Source organism: Ranitomeya variabilis, chromosome 3 (assembly GCF_051348905.1).
Source record: "Ranitomeya variabilis isolate aRanVar5 chromosome 3, aRanVar5.hap1, whole genome shotgun sequence".
NCBI lineage: Eukaryota > Metazoa > Chordata > Amphibia > Anura > Dendrobatidae > Ranitomeya > Ranitomeya variabilis.
The window spans coordinates 761066852-761082341 of NC_135234.1; the positions used below are offsets into that span (position 1 = coordinate 761066852).

At 43.5% G+C, this 15490-nt stretch overlaps 1 protein-coding gene across 1 annotated transcript in view; it reads left to right on the forward strand.

The window, feature by feature from the left end:
- Nucleotides 1-2255: 2255 nt before the first annotated feature.
- The window catches only part of LOC143818604 (retinal guanylyl cyclase 2-like), an 84955-nt gene continuing 71720 nt past the window's right edge, over nt 2256-15490 (forward strand). Inside the window, exons 1-2 of the mRNA XM_077299856.1 lie at nt 2256-3059; nt 11581-11882. Coding sequence (XP_077155971.1) covers nt 2315-3059; nt 11581-11882 — 1047 coding nt within the window. The 5' untranslated portion in view covers nt 2256-2314. The remainder of the gene's footprint in view (nt 3060-11580; nt 11883-15490) is intronic.

Here is a 15490-nt window from a genome sequence, read left to right on the forward strand (position 1 = left end):
CACAATTTAAGCCCTCCATTTTTCCTTTTATATTTTAAGCTCCTCATCTTACTTCTCAGCATCTGGAAAATCGGCATATTCTTTGCCTGCTTTGGTTAATGTCACCAAACTCTGCACTTTTAAGGTCTCACCTCTGCCACCCTCCTTCTAACTTTGCGGCAAAGCATATCAGCATCACAACGATCAGGCTCTTTCTTTTTCGTGGTCCCTGTTGACACCTCTTCTTTTTAGATGACCAATTTAATCCATGGAGAATCAAGTTTGAGTACATTTTTTGAACTTCTTGATTGTGAATTTAGGAGGCAGCGTTCATGCTATCCTCGAATTTTGGATTAGAAGAGGAGGAAGACCTGCGAGGACTCAGATTTTAAGGGTGGACTTCTGAAAGGCAAATTTTAGTGGACTCAGAAAGAGTGTAGGAAAGGTCCAATGGCTAGATGTTCTAAAGAACAGAAATGTCCAAGAAGGGTGGGAGATTTTGCTAAATAAAATTCTCCCTGCACAATCTGTAACAATCCCAAAAATAAGGAAGAATTGGAAGCATTTAAAGAGACCAAGAGACTTGTTTAAAAGGAAAAAAAATAAATGCAAAGAGGGGAGCATATCTAAAGAAGAATATAATTCTGCCTGCAGGGAATTCAGGACAAGTCAGGTGAGCTAAAGCCAATAATGAAGTAAGGCTTGCAAGGGAGACCAAAAGCAGTAAAAAAGGATTTTGGTTGTATGTCAAAAGCAAAAGAAAAGTCAAAGATGTTATGGGATTTTTACAGGAGCAAAAGGGTGAAGTGGTCAAAAATGATGCTGAAAAGGCCGAACTTTAAATTACTAATTTGCATCTGTGTTCTCTAAGAAAGCATTTGTATCATCAATTGATCTTCATGGTGCCATCGAAGGAATAAAAGAATCCAGAAAAGTAGAGGGGATAATTGACAGAAAAAAGCCAAAGTTGGATTGTGCTGTATTACTGCAGTAGTGAAGTGCATTGGAAAGTTTCATGGTTGTCAATTTATGAATAATAATAATCCAAATATACAAGTGAAATAGGGAGGTGCTGTAGCTGCAGAGTCAATGTAACTGTGAATTCATTGATGTACATAAATAACTGTAATTTAATAACAGCATTTTTATTTTAGTATTCATACTCTACAGCTGCAAACCCGGAGGGAAGTTTAATAACCTTTGTTCTAATTTTGCTATTAAAGAAGAATTCTAAAACCTAGGCTGGTGCGTCAGAAGTTTGGAAGTCATCATTTTATTTATTTTTTAAAACAAATCACAAATCTTCAGAATCTAGAAATTTAAAATCAACTGTTTACCTCACAAAGTGAGAAACATAATTTTGGCGGTTTGAACTTTTTTCTCATTACATCATTTACCGATTGGGTTAATTATTTTTTTATATTGATAGATCGGGCTATTCTGAATGCGGTGATACCAAATATGTGTATGTTTGATTTTTTTTAATTGCTTTATTTTGAATGGTGTGAAAGGGGGGTGATTTGAACTTTTATATTTTTTTATTTTTTTAATATTTTTAAAAACATTTTTTTTTAACTTTTTTCATGCTTCAGTAATCTCCATGGGAGACAAGAAGCTGTGATAACCTGATTGGTTCTGCTACACACATCAGATCGCCTGTATGTAGCAGAAATGCTCACTCGCTCATAGCAATTCGGCTATGACAATCATAGAGATCTGCTGGAGACATCTGGTTGTCATGCCGACCCATCGGTGACCCGCGATTACATGATGGGGTCACCGATGGTTGGGATTTCCGTTGCATTTACGGGAAGCGCGAGTTAAATGCCGCTGTCAGAGATTGACAGCGGCATTTAACAGGTTAACTGCCGCGGGTGGATCGCGGGTGTTAGAGGCACATGTCTCTGTTCAAAACAGCTGACATGTGTCGGGAAAGATTTGGGCTCAACGCCCAACATTGGAAAGGAATTAAGTCTTTCCTATAAAGTACAAGTATCTTTTCACGTTATCAAGGCTTGTGGAAATGGACCTTTAAAAATGAAGTGCAGAGGCTGAGGAGGACCTAATCCATTCAGAAGCTTAGAAGACCCCTTTGCCATCAATATGTGTATTAAAAACAGATGATATATGGATTAAATAGGGGGACTGTAGAAACTTTCAAGAGAGTTAACTTTAGTTGGGTTCAAGCACTTCTAGCATTCAATTTGACTGAAGAAGATGCATGGTGTATTTTTTTATTTCTAAATTTGTTTCTTTTTCCTCTTTAGGATGTAACTTAGTTGGAGACTCATGGCCAGTGGAGGACCATAGCTTCAAAGTAACAAGCTAGAAGACAATGTTTTATCTTTCTTCAAATGTTGGCGATTTCTTGTTGAAGAGATCAAGTCTCGAAGGTCCCAACCAGCCCCGAACACAAAGACTTTCAAGATCATTGCCATTTCATGTTCTTTTTTGGTGCTTTCTATTAGGATTACTCATGAAGCCTTTGAGCGTACAGAGTGTGAACTTTACAGTGGGTGTCGTAGGTCCTTGGAAATGTGACCCTCTCTTTTCTAAGGCCTTGCCTGAATTGGCTGCCCGTTTGGCGGTCATAAAAATCAACAATGATTCAACGCTCAAATTGAGCTATAAATTGGATTACAGAATATTAGATGAAAATTGTGAAACTTCGAAAGCTTTAGTGGACTTTGCAGGTTTTGACAAACTTTCATTGGCGTTTCTAGGTCCACAGAACCCAGGATATTGTGATTCTGTCTCACTTTTTGGCAAAAATTGGAACAAAGCCATATTCTCCTGGGCTTGCATCAACCATGACTTGGATAATAAAATTAGTTTTCCGACATTTGTCAGAACTATACCAACACCAACCAAAGTTTTGTTTCATTTTATGAAGTATTTTAGATGGGCTCATGTTGGGGTCGTGTCTTCAAATGAGGATATTTGGATGGATACTGCTCGGAAATTAGCCAGTGCACTGAGAAATCATGGACTTCCCATAGGTATCGTGAGGAATATGGGCAATGGGGAAAAAGGCATTGAAGATACATTGCAAGCTATAAAGGAAACACATGATCTTCGAGGTAAAAGTATCAGCTGGGAACTAATGGAATATTATCTATGGCTGGGTCTCATATGGCCTTAATAAGGCCATATTTTATTGCCCTTAATATGACACCTGACCCAGACCTACTGTGGTTCTAATGACCTGAATGTGAGGCCATACCCTGGTCGAGCTTACTTTGGAGGACTGTAACTAAGTGACTGCTTGGTCTTCACTAGAGTCTCTGTTGGTAAGGATAGGCTTGGGCTGTTTGTGTAGTCATCAGGTTACGCACCAAGGCAGTCCAGTGATTTCCAGCAGCTGATCACTGCAGAAACATGAGTCACAGAAAACAAAGGCAGAGACATGGTCAGACAGTCCAAGGTCGGGATGGGCAGCATAGGTTCAAAATATGAAGCCGGAGTCAGGAGCGGAGAGATCAGACAAAACGAGATAAAAAAAGGTCATTAACAAGAGAGTCAAAACAATAATGCACCTTGATAGGGAATTGACAGGGAACTGCAACTAGGACCTAAGTTCAGGCAAGGCGTGGAGGAAAGAGCTGCCTAATATAACCACTGCTGGCAATGGATAGGCCAAAGAAGCAAAACTCTGCAAGACACAGTGGTTTTAAATTGCTGCAGAGTCTGGTTGCACCTCCTTATAGCCGGGTAGAGACTCTCCAGCAACAGGAAGATATGGTATTGCAGGAAGTGTTGCATGAGGCAGCTCCGGGAGATGGTCTGACACTGGGAGCAGCAGAGCATTGCACGCAGTGAGTAGGATGGTGCCTACCAACTGTAAAAGTCACCAGAATGACACTGAATAATGTTGAAAAAGCAACAAATGCACATATAAACGCGTATCTTGTATTGAAAAATATTTTAGTTCAGGTTATAAAGTATGCAACAGATGTGAAACTTCATCATTAAATCTAAGGCACACCACATCCACAATGTCCTTACAGAGAACTTATTTACCAAAATTCATATGATCCTTATAATTACTGTCACAAATACCACTTGCTCACAACATGCATGTCTGATGTTGATCCGAGCATCAGATCAAATTTGGCAATGGTAGCATCACGGATTTACCGCAACAGAAAGGGGCTAGAAGACTTTGGTGTCTGATTTCATGTACTCCTGCACTGATTAGAAGCACTTCACAATCATAATAGACAGTGCAGGTTTCTGCTGGCAGTGCACGGGTTAATCTGTTCAGTTGAGCACTGCCAAGCTTTCCTGCTTTGATGGTTTCAGCTGTTCAGTGTTGGCCACTTCCCTCTGCTACACATACTCGCCTCTGGCAGTAGTCAGGCATTGCCAGTGTTAGTTTCATACTGCCTGGTTCTGGAGTTGGAGGTGTTGGTTGTTTGAGGAGGCATTTGGAGTGTTGTTCTGAAAACTGTTGCTTGGTGATTTGTCTGTGTGTAATTCCTCATCCTCTCCTAATTATTTTTTCCTTAGTTTATTTCCTGGTGTTCCACTTTGTAGATTGTGAGTGCATATTTGTATGATTGGTATTTTCATGTACACCTACCCTTGTTAGTCTGGTTTGTGCATTCTTATATACTACAGCCCCTCATTTCCCTGGGTGGGGGAGGGAGCCAATAATGGCTGATTTAGGAGCTCAGCAAGGCACGTGGCCCCGGCATCTTCAACATCAGAAGTAATCTGGGCAGCAGGGAGAGTTACGGCGCCCGTAGTTTTAGGGATAGGGAAGGAGACCCTAGCCCCAGGATATCTTACAATAGTGCCATGATTGCAAGTCTATGGGTTTGTGAAAAAATAGCACCACTCGCGAATGACATCCAATTTTCACGGACTGTCAGAATGGAGAAGGTGGAGAATTTTTATTTTCTCCACGTATGAGAAAAACTGATGACACCCTAACCACACTTTGATCAAAGTGTGATCCAAAAACTCAGTCTATTTTTCTCGTAAGTTGAAAGGTAAGATGTCTGAATGAACTTTAAATGTAGGTGTATCTTTAAAAATCAAAGCAGATTGATGATCACTCTTTAATATGTCTCAATATTTAAAAGTGGACTTTTTTTTATTAAAGGGGATATCTGGGACTGTGCGAAAAACAAAAAATGTGACTAAACACTAATGGGCAGGTAGTTGCTACCTGGCGACGTTCAACACCGGCACATCATCAACATCCTGCCAGTGATTCAGCTGCCTCTGTTGATGTCACGTTGACAGAGCGGCGGCTTAATTTCCGCTTCATTCTGTTGACGGGGCGGGACTTCCGACATCATTTGGATTGACAGCTTGCTAACTGGGGGAGCCAACTGTCAATCAGAATGACGTAGGAAGTCACACCCTTCAACAAAGCAGTTTGGAAAAGAAGCCGCCGCTCTGTCAAGGTGATATTAGCAGAGGCAGCTGAATCGCTGGCAGGAGCGTCTGTGACCACTCTGTGTTGGTGATGTATGTAGCAACTACCTGCCTTTTAGTGCTTAGTCACATATTTTGTGTTTTACAAAGTCCCAGATATCCCCTTTAAACTTGCTTGGCAGTCATAAGTAGAAAGAAACATAACCCTGTTCTCCTTTCATTACTCTTAGATATTCTTGCCCCGTCTCTATTTTGTAATGCTAGTTGTTCCCCAACCTTATGTAGCTTTCCCACAGGATACCCTTTTTCCACAAATGTCTTAACAAGTCTTTCCTTATGCTTATAATAGCCACGGTCTAAACTACAGATACATCTGGCTCTTAAAATCTGAATGACCCCTTGCAGCTGGCATAGGCTCATGAGCCCCAGTGACGTTGAAGGCAGTGAGTGCCGAATTTCAGCTTCTGCCCGGTGCTCAGGGCCTGGCAGAAATCCTTCCAGCTAGTCTGCTGTGGCGGGAGCGAGCAGACCACAGCCTGTTCCGGTGGCATGGCCTGCTTCTTCCGGAACTGCAGCTGCGGGCATCGTAGCGGCGAGCACACCTGGTGAGGCTCCGATTAGGGTGCCTGCAAGGAGGAGCAATAGAGAACGTCGCCAGGCCTAGATGGACGAGGAGGTGTACAGGCCGCACATTGGAGGCAATCTTAATTGATGGACGAGGAGGAGGCAAGGCCTGGCTCCACGCGACCCTGGGGATTCTACTTTGCACCAGTCACTCATAAGGACGTACCTGGCATGGGGCCTTCACACAACAGGTGTCAGCCGAGGACAGCTGCGGCAGGCCCCTCTGGGCAGACGACGGGAGATTCAAATCCGGATCGGATTTCTGACAGGAGAAGGTCATCGCAATCGCCTACAGGTGTTCTGGCTCCTTCTGGTGATATGACTTCCATTGTGAGGGGACAGAATCTTCATGTGAAGGCTGACGAAGAGGAATCCGAAGTGGAGCAGTGGGATGGATGAGGTCGTCTGAATGCTGGATTTACGGCTGGCGGGTTCACAGCGCTCATGCAGCCTGGTGAGTACGATTCTATGCTTGTATGTTACCTCATAGTTTTAGGTCAGACCAGCGTGAGTGTGGTGAAGTATTGGGTCCCAGTGGTTTGCGGGATGTGGGTTGTGGTGGGGATTAGGTTTCGGGGCTCAGGGATCTTTTAGACAAAATGTCACAATTTTTACTAAGATTGGATGGTGTCTCAGTTGGAGACTTGGGCTTATCTCCAGCAGTAGCTTAGTTATCATAGCCTAAAACATCGGCAATCGTGAGTAGTTAGGCAGCTGGGACGTTGGCAAGATGTGGGGGGGGGGTCTCTACAGGTGTGTCTCTATCGGTCCAGGCTGAGAAGGACAAGATGGATGCAATTAGGTTTGATAACAGGGCAAATGGTGAGGTATACGTATGTTTTGAGAGGCCATCAGGAGCACATTTTTAAAAAAAGAGGTGAGAGAAAAATTTTGTCGGGAGGAGTATGTGGAGATATTTTCGCTTCCTCCACTTGAGAAATAAGAAGGAAGAAGAGGAAAATCGGAGGTGGTGTTTGATACCGTAGACGTTTGTTAATTGGCTACAGGTGTTTGTTATCCTAGCGAGTGTGATTGGGGAAAAGACGCCTGTACAACTGCTCCAGTTTATTTTGCTACATGTGTAACACCCCAGGTTCCTGGTTGTTACAGTGGCATTGCTTTCCTCACGGGGAAAGCAAAGGAGAGTGAAGAGCTTGAGGGAAGCTGCGACTGAGCTTCCTCCTCACTGAAGCGCAGATACCGGTAGCCGGAAAACCGAGGTTGTTGGGATAACTTCATGCCCCACAGCAGAAGCCTGTGGAGAGCTGGATTTCAATTCACCTGTCCACCATAAACACCTGAAGGCAAGGCACAGTTATGCAGAGAGCCCGGGTCGTGATAGAGATCCTGTAAAAAGGCTCGAGTCACCTGTCATGCGGGTTAGTGTCCTACCTAAAGGGGGACTGAGAGAATGTGAGGACCTTGTGAGGGGCCTAAGGCAGCAATGGACTACAACACAGCACATAGAGGAAGGCTTCCAACCCCACCTGGTTAGGGGGATTCCTGAATCGCTTCCATACCAGCACCTGTGATCCGGTACCCTGGACTGTGGCTTCCTTGCACCAGTAAAGAGACTGCAACCCTGTGTCCTCTAGTTCTTTCTGACACTATGCCATCTTTATCTACTACACCAGGAGCCCTGGGGACCCAGCTTCACATGTGGGAAGACATACCATCCCTGCTGCCATAACATCACCCCAGTGGACCCCATTAAACAGCATCAGTTATCCCTGATGGAATACCACAGGCGGTGTCATGAACAAACTTTATTGAACAACCCCTTTAAGTCCTTTCTCTTTCATTTCGATGCTCAGGGTCACGGACTGGGTCACTGCCACCGTGACCACATCTCCTTTAAGAACCGGCCCGGTTCTGTGTACCCCTAGGCCCTGGCGGGCTCTCTACATGGACTCTATAGGGGAGGCACACTCAATGTTTGAGGAGCAAGCATGATTAAGATTTGATGAGCAGTTCAGGCAAAGAAAAGCTGTGCGGCTGAGTATTCGTTGGGATCAGAAGGACATAGGTCTTTGGTTAAAGGTAATGGCTCCTTTGAGGCATGAGCAGTCCTTTCTCAGTACCACAGGCAGTGGAAAATACTCAGCTTAATCTGGGGGAACTAGTCAGGGGACACAAGGGTCCAAGGACAAGGCAGGAGCATCCTGGCAGTTTAATGATGATCAGTGCAAAAACGGGATCAATTGCAAGTTTAGACATGAAGACTGTTACGGAGCTTCACATGGGGCCCCAAAATGTTTTAAAAAAGGAAGTGATCAGGTGGTGTTAGTCAAGGGTGTGACTCCAGAGAACCATCTCACGATGTCCCCCTTTCTAAATAGGTTCACCGATAAGGTGAAGACTGAGATGGTTTTTAAGTGTTTTTCTGAGGGTTTTCATATTCCGCTCCCAAGTCATCAGGTCCCCTTTTCTCTGAAGAATTTGCATTTCGCTTTGGAGTATCTTACAGTGGTAATGTAGCATCTGCAAAAAGAGGTTGTTAGCAGTTTTGTTCGTTGCAGGCCTTGCTTTTGGTTTTGAGCTGTGGGGTTTTAGAGATGCTATAAAGTTTTTCTTTGTTCGGCAGGCTTTGAAAGGTATTAGAAGGGGACGTGTGGTAAATGATAAGTGTAGCCTGATATCTTTTGAGGTTTTGCAAAAGTGACTAGCATTAGAGCATATATCCAGTTCTAACTTTACATTGCTGCTTTTTAGATTGGCAATTTTAATGGCTTCTTTTTGGGAATAGGCAAGTTAGTGGCACCTAGTAAAAGTAGGGCTCGGGGTTTGTGTGCCAAGGATATTAGCTGTTGGTTGGAGGTGTTGATTTCTGTGTTCGAAGGTAAAAAAAAACAAAAAACGATCAGTTGGGAAAACAGAAACGTGTCGTTTAAGGAAGGGTGGATGGGAAATTGATGTGTCCTAATAGTTGTTTTATGAGTTTCTGGCTGGTTTGGTCGGTCAGCGTTGGCCTGCTTCTTTGTCACGCTGATGGTTGTTATTTATCACGTATGGTTTCAGTACTGAGACGAGGTGTATAGGAACTGGGTCTTGATCCGTCTGTCTATGGTTTTCATCGGCAAACAGAGGTTTGGGCCTAGAGGTTATCAGTAGATGCAGCTTGAATCATTATTTCTCTTATATTAGATGTTCAGTAAGGACTGGCTTAAAGGAATGGCTTGTTTGGTTAATTGCTTAATTTTTTTTATGGTTATTTTACAGACCGTGTTCCTTCCTTAACCTGGATGTTTGAACATTCCTTTGTACATTGAAGGGCATTGCATGCTGATGTCAGGCCAGATGGTAGGCAACTAGATTTTCCGAGAGAACAGGTGATAATTCAGTATTTTAGATTTAGAGGGATTGTATGGAGCAGGGTATTGCCAAAACCGCAGCATGCAGTTTGCTGGGACAGGATGCCAGATATTTTGGTGTTGTATATGGGTGGAAACAATTTGGGGGCAAGGCAAGTGAGGGAATTAATGCGTGATATTCGTTTTGACCCCTTCACAAGATCGGTATAGATCTTTTACAGAGAAGACCCACATTACAATATTGGATCATTCCTTTATTTTGAGTGGTACCAAATAGATGCAATAAAAAGAGAAGTAGGGGGCCATTCTCTAATAGTCAGGGCCATATTCTCCTGACATAATTCGACCATCCTTTGACAATGGCTCTAATAGATTTAGGAATGGATTTTTTTTTTTAGAATGCATTTAACTGACACCTTGAACTTTTGATATCTGGAAAACTCGGACACTGAAGCGATGAAATGTAACCTTTGGCTGGAAAATGCTTCTGTTTTCTTCCACCAAAGCGTAAATGTCGCGTCTCTTCCATCTGACAGAAGCGTTTCTCGTGGGATGAAGAAAATAAATAAAAAAATAGACAAAAATATGTGTAAAAATACTGAAATGTGTCAGTGAGAAAAACTCAAGATGCCGTCTGAAAGTCAAAGTGATCTCCTGGATATAACTCTACATTCTATGAATTGATAGCAAAGATTGTAGCACTTTAATGGGTCCAGGAAGCTGAAGATTTTGGGGAGATAACTGAATAAAAAGCAGCACGACAGCCCAAACGTTTTACAGACATGCATCTTCAAAACCACAAAAATAAACCCCCAAAAGCTATGGTAAAATTCAGTTTTTTTTCCATCATTTCCCTGCACTTGGAATTTTTTTTTGTACATTATATGGTAAAATGAATGGCGTCAATCAAAACTACAACTCGCCCCGCAAAAAGAAACAAGTCCTCATAAGCGATGGTAAATGAAAGATAAAAAAAGTTATAACATTTGGAAAAAGAGGAGGAAAAACAAAAACCTATAACCTAAAAATTGTCCAGTCGGCAGAAGACACCACATTCTATGCCATGCTCCCAAAATGCACTCAATGTAAAATCCCCAATGTTCTCAGACAAACCTCTGAGGTCTTCACAGGACAGCGGTAGTTTTACTGAGAAGAAATTACACACAGGAAGCGCAATATGCCAATTATGTGACTTCTGGAGATGATTGGTCACTCAAGATTTTATTTTGGGATATCAGACTCCAAGGGGCTGAATACAAATGCGACTCACACTCACATTTTCACATATATATTTTGAAAATAATTAGAAAACCTCCTATAATTTCCTTTACGCTTCACAAACACTTGCTACTTAGTGTTGGTAATACAAAAAAATCCAAATAAAACACATTTAAGTTTATGGGTTTAACGTGAAAAAATGTGGAGAAGTTGACAAGGTATGAACACTTTTTCTAGGCACTGCCATTGTTCTCAGCAGCACCTGTCCTGATTACACAGGATAATGTGCTGCCGAGAATGTTGATTTTTTTTTCACCTGATGAGTGAGTGTTCTGCTTCTTCATTTGGTTTACACTTTATGATTATTGTGAAGTGAGTGTTTCTAGGTCATCCTCAGTCATCAGCTTTCATTGCCAAGGGAAACCATGTCAGGCAATGATATTTCTAAACATGGCTGACCTTATTATGTATTTCTGAGCCGGGACCACCCCAGCATGAACAGCTCTCCACCATTTGTACAGGATGTAAAGTCTCAAATTGAGGGCTCCTCTCGTCTTGGACCTCCTATGTGAAATTATTGTCATAAGGCGACTCCTCTCGTGTCAGTGCCATGGTAACAGACTACAAACAAACCCTGTGTAGTCTGATCCTGGATGTTACTCTCTTCCAGTCATTCATGTAGGCAGAGACGGTGGAGTAACACATGACTATGGGATCAGACTACACTGGGTTTGTAGTCTTTCGCCATGGAGACTCATCAAACTGCAGATAAGCTGTAGCAGATTTGTAGTGAAGACAATTTTTGCTCTTTTTTAACATTTCAAATGCTTTGTAATAAGAAACAAAATGGTTGCAAAAGTACATATACTTCAAAATGTTTAAAGGGGTTGTCCATAGGATAGGTCATCAATATCTGATCGGTTGGGGTGCGACACCCTGGTACCCCCACTGATTAGCTGTTCCCAGTGCCGGCAGAGGCAGGATGTTGCAGAGTTGAATTTGTTTTCGTGCATATTACTTTGACCAGTTTTTGGTTAATTGTTTCCTCTTCTTTTTATTGTAGTTGTCATCATGTGTATGCACTCAGTAATGGTCGGAGGGGAAGATCAAGTCACCTTCCTAATAAAAGCTCATGAGATGGGACTAACAGACGGAAGATATGTCTTTGTGCCCTATGACACTTTACTTTACAGCCTTCCCTATAAAAACATCTCGTACGCCATCTTCGATTCAAATAGAAAACTGCAGGAGGCTTATGATGCCGTGCTGACAATCACAATGGACTATGATGAAAAGTCTTTCTATGATGCCTTTACCGAGCTCAAGGAGAAGGGAGAAATAGACACGACTCTGCAGCCCCAGCAAGTAAGTGACAATAAGGCTGCACTGCCACCTAGTGGACAAATCACCAGGAAGCTAAAGCTTAGAAATAGAGACGAGAGCATCCCACTTGTCCTTCCCTAGGAAATATAACTTAACATAGTACCAATTGACAACACTCAAACCTAGTACAACTATACCACACATATACTGTACATAGTACAGCTTTTACCATGTACACGGCTGAAAAAAAATAAAGGGAACACTTAAACAACAGAATATAACTCCAAGTAAATCAAACTGTCCACTTAGGAAGCAACACTGTTTGACAATCAATTTCACATGATGTTGTGCAAATGGAATAGACAACAGATGGAAATTATTGGCAATTATCAAGACCCCCTCAATAAAGGAGTGGTTCTGCGGGTGAGGACCACAGACCACATCTCAGTACCAATGCTTTCTGGCTGATGTTTTGGTTACTTTTGAATGTTGGTTGTGCTTTCACACTCGTGGTAGCATGAGACAGACTCTACAACCCACACAAGTGGCTCAGGTAGTGCAGCTCATCCAGGATGGCACATCAATGCGAGCTGTGGCAAGAAGGTTTGCTGTGTCTGTCAGCGTAGTGTCCAGAGGCTGGAGGCGCTACCAGGAGACAGGCCAGTACACCAGGACACGTGGAGGGGGTCATAGGAGAGCAACAACCCAGCAGCAGGACTGCTACCTCCGCCTTTGTGCAAGGAGGAACAGGAAAAGCACTGCCAGAGCCCTGCAAAATGACTTCCAGCAGGCCACAAATGTGCATGCATGTGCACAAATGGTTAGAAACTGACTCCATGAGGATGGTCTGAGTGCCCGACGTCCACAGATGGGGGTTTGTTATGATCCCAGTGGCAGAGGATCACAAAAATTCCAGCTAAGTAACTGAACATAGAACAAGCTCTAGGGAGGTGGTAACTGGACTAACCGCAAACCTGATCCTATCCAAACACACTAAAGGTAGCCGGTGAACGTGCCTAAAATCCTGGACGTCTCGACGCAGCCTGAGAAACTAACTACCCCTAGAGAGAGAAAGCAAGACCTCACTTGCCTCAAGAGAAATAACCCCAAAGGTATAGGAAGCCACCAACAAATAATAATGGTGAGGTAAGGGGAAAACACATACGTAGAAATGAAAACAGATTCAGCAAATGAGGCCCGCTAATACTGGATAGCAGAAGACAGTGAACTGTGCGGTCAGCAGAAAACCCTACAAAATATCCACGCTGAGAATTCAAGAACCCCCACACCAACTAACGGTGTGGGGGGAGAAACTCAGCCCCCTAGAGCTACCAGCAAGCAAGGAAATCACATAATAGCAAGCTGGACAAGAAACAAATTGAACACTGATGATCAAAAAATGAACAAACGGAAACTTAGCTTCTCTTGAAGAGACTGGTAGCAAGGTAGTCAGAAGGAATCAGAATAGCACTGAATACATTGACAGCAGGCATGAACTGAGAGTCCAAGTGAACTTAAATAGAAAACCAGCCCACAGATAACGAGACAGCTGATGCCAGTCACAAACCTGCAGAAAAACAACACTCACACAGTACCACTTGTGACCACAAGAGGGAGCCCAGAAATAGAGTTCACAACAGGGGTTGTGCTCACAGCCCAACACGCCATGCAGGACGCTTGGCATTTGCCACAGAAGACCAGGATTGGCAAATTCGCCACTGGCGCCCTGTGCTATTCACAGATGAAAGCAGGTTCACGGTGAGCACATGTGACAAACGTGACAAAGTCTGGAGACACCATGGAGAGCGATCTGCTGCCTGCAACATCCTTCAGCATGACCGGTTTGGCAGTGGGTCAGTAATGGTGTGAGGTGGAATTTCTTTGGAGGGCCGCACAGCCCTCCATGTGCTCGCCAAAGGTAGCCTGACTGCCATTAGGTACCGAGATGAGATCCTCAGACCTCTTGTGAGACCATATGCTGGTGCAGTTGGCCCTGGGTTCCTCCTAATGCAGGACAATGCCAGACCTCATGTGGCTGGAGTGTGTCAGCAGTTCCTGCATGATGAAGGCATTGAAGCTATGGACTGGCCCGCCCGTTCCCCAGACCTGAATCCGATTGAACACATCTGGGACATCATGTCTCGCTCCATCCACCAACGTCACGTTGCACTACAGACTGTCCAGGAGTTGGTGGATGCTTTAGTCCAGGTCTGGGAGGAGGTCTGTTGTGAGTTTGGTTTTTGGGCTCCCCCGGTGGTCACTGGTGGTACTGGACTTGTGTGCTTCACTTTCTCTGTTCACCTGTTCCCATCAGGATATGGGTGTATCCTATTTAGCCTTGCTGCTCAGTTATTCTAGTGCCGGCCATCAATGTAACCAGAGCCTTTCTGTTGCATGTTCCTGCTTCTAGACTACTATCAGCTAAGTTGGACTCTTAGTCCTAAGTTTGTTTTGCATTTTTGTTCCAGTTCACAGTTATGTTATTTTTCTGTAGCTGGAAGCTCTTGTGGGCCGAAATTGCCACTCCGGTGTCATGAGTTGACACATGAGTCTTAAAGTAATTTCGGGATGGTATTTTAATAGGGTTTTCAGCTGACCATGAAGTTCCCTATTGTATCTTCTTGCTATCTAGTAAGCGGACCTCGCTTTGCTGAACCTAACTTCATACTGCGTATGTCTTTTCCTCTGAACTCACCGTCAATATATGTGGGGGGCTTCTGTCTCCTTTTTGGGGGAATTTCCCTAGAGGTAAGCCAGGTCTGTCTTTTCCTCTATTAGGGTTAGTTAGTCCTCCGGCTGGCGCTAGGCGTCTAGGGATAAAACGTAGGTACGTCACCCGGCCACTGTTAGTTGTGTGGTAGGTTTAGCTCACGGTCAGCTCGAGATTCCATCACCCAAGAGCTAGTCTGTTGTTTAAGTTCTCTGACGTTCCCTTGCCATTGGGAACCATGACAGTATGGCCGGCCAAGGGTTAAAACCGTTGGCAGAAGAAAGGAGAGAAAAAGAAGTCTGCAGATTTTTTATTTTTTTTTCTTCTGAGCTTGCTTTTTAGTTGACTCAGTTGCATTTCTGCTCTAATTGCAGCCTTTGTCTCTCTCTCTCTCTCTCTCTCTCTCTCCTTCTAATCCTTGAATGGCTTTGATCTCACCTGATTAAAATGGATCCTCAGAGTTTGGTTACAGGTTTGAATAATCTTGCTACGAAGGTTCAAAATTTACAGGATTTTGTTATTCATGCTCCTATATCTGAACCTAGAATTCCTATACCAGAATTTTTCTCCGGAGATAGATCTCGTTTCCTGAATTTCAAAAATAATTGTAAATTATTTCTTTCCCTGAGATCTCGCTCCGCTGGAGATCCCGCACAGCAGGTCAGGATTGTGATTTCCTTGCTCCGGGGTGACCCTCAAAACTGGGCATTTGCATTGGCACCCGGGGATCCTGCGTTGCTCAATGTGGATGCGTTTTTTCTGGCCTTGGGGTTGCTTTATGAGGAACCTAACTTAGAGATTCAGGCTGAAAAAGCCTTGATGGCCCTATCTCAAGGGCAAGATGAAGCTGAAATATACTGCCAAAAATTTCGTAAATGGTCTGTGCTTACTCAGTGGAATGAGTGCGCCCTGGCGGCGAATTTCAGAGAGGGTCTCTCTG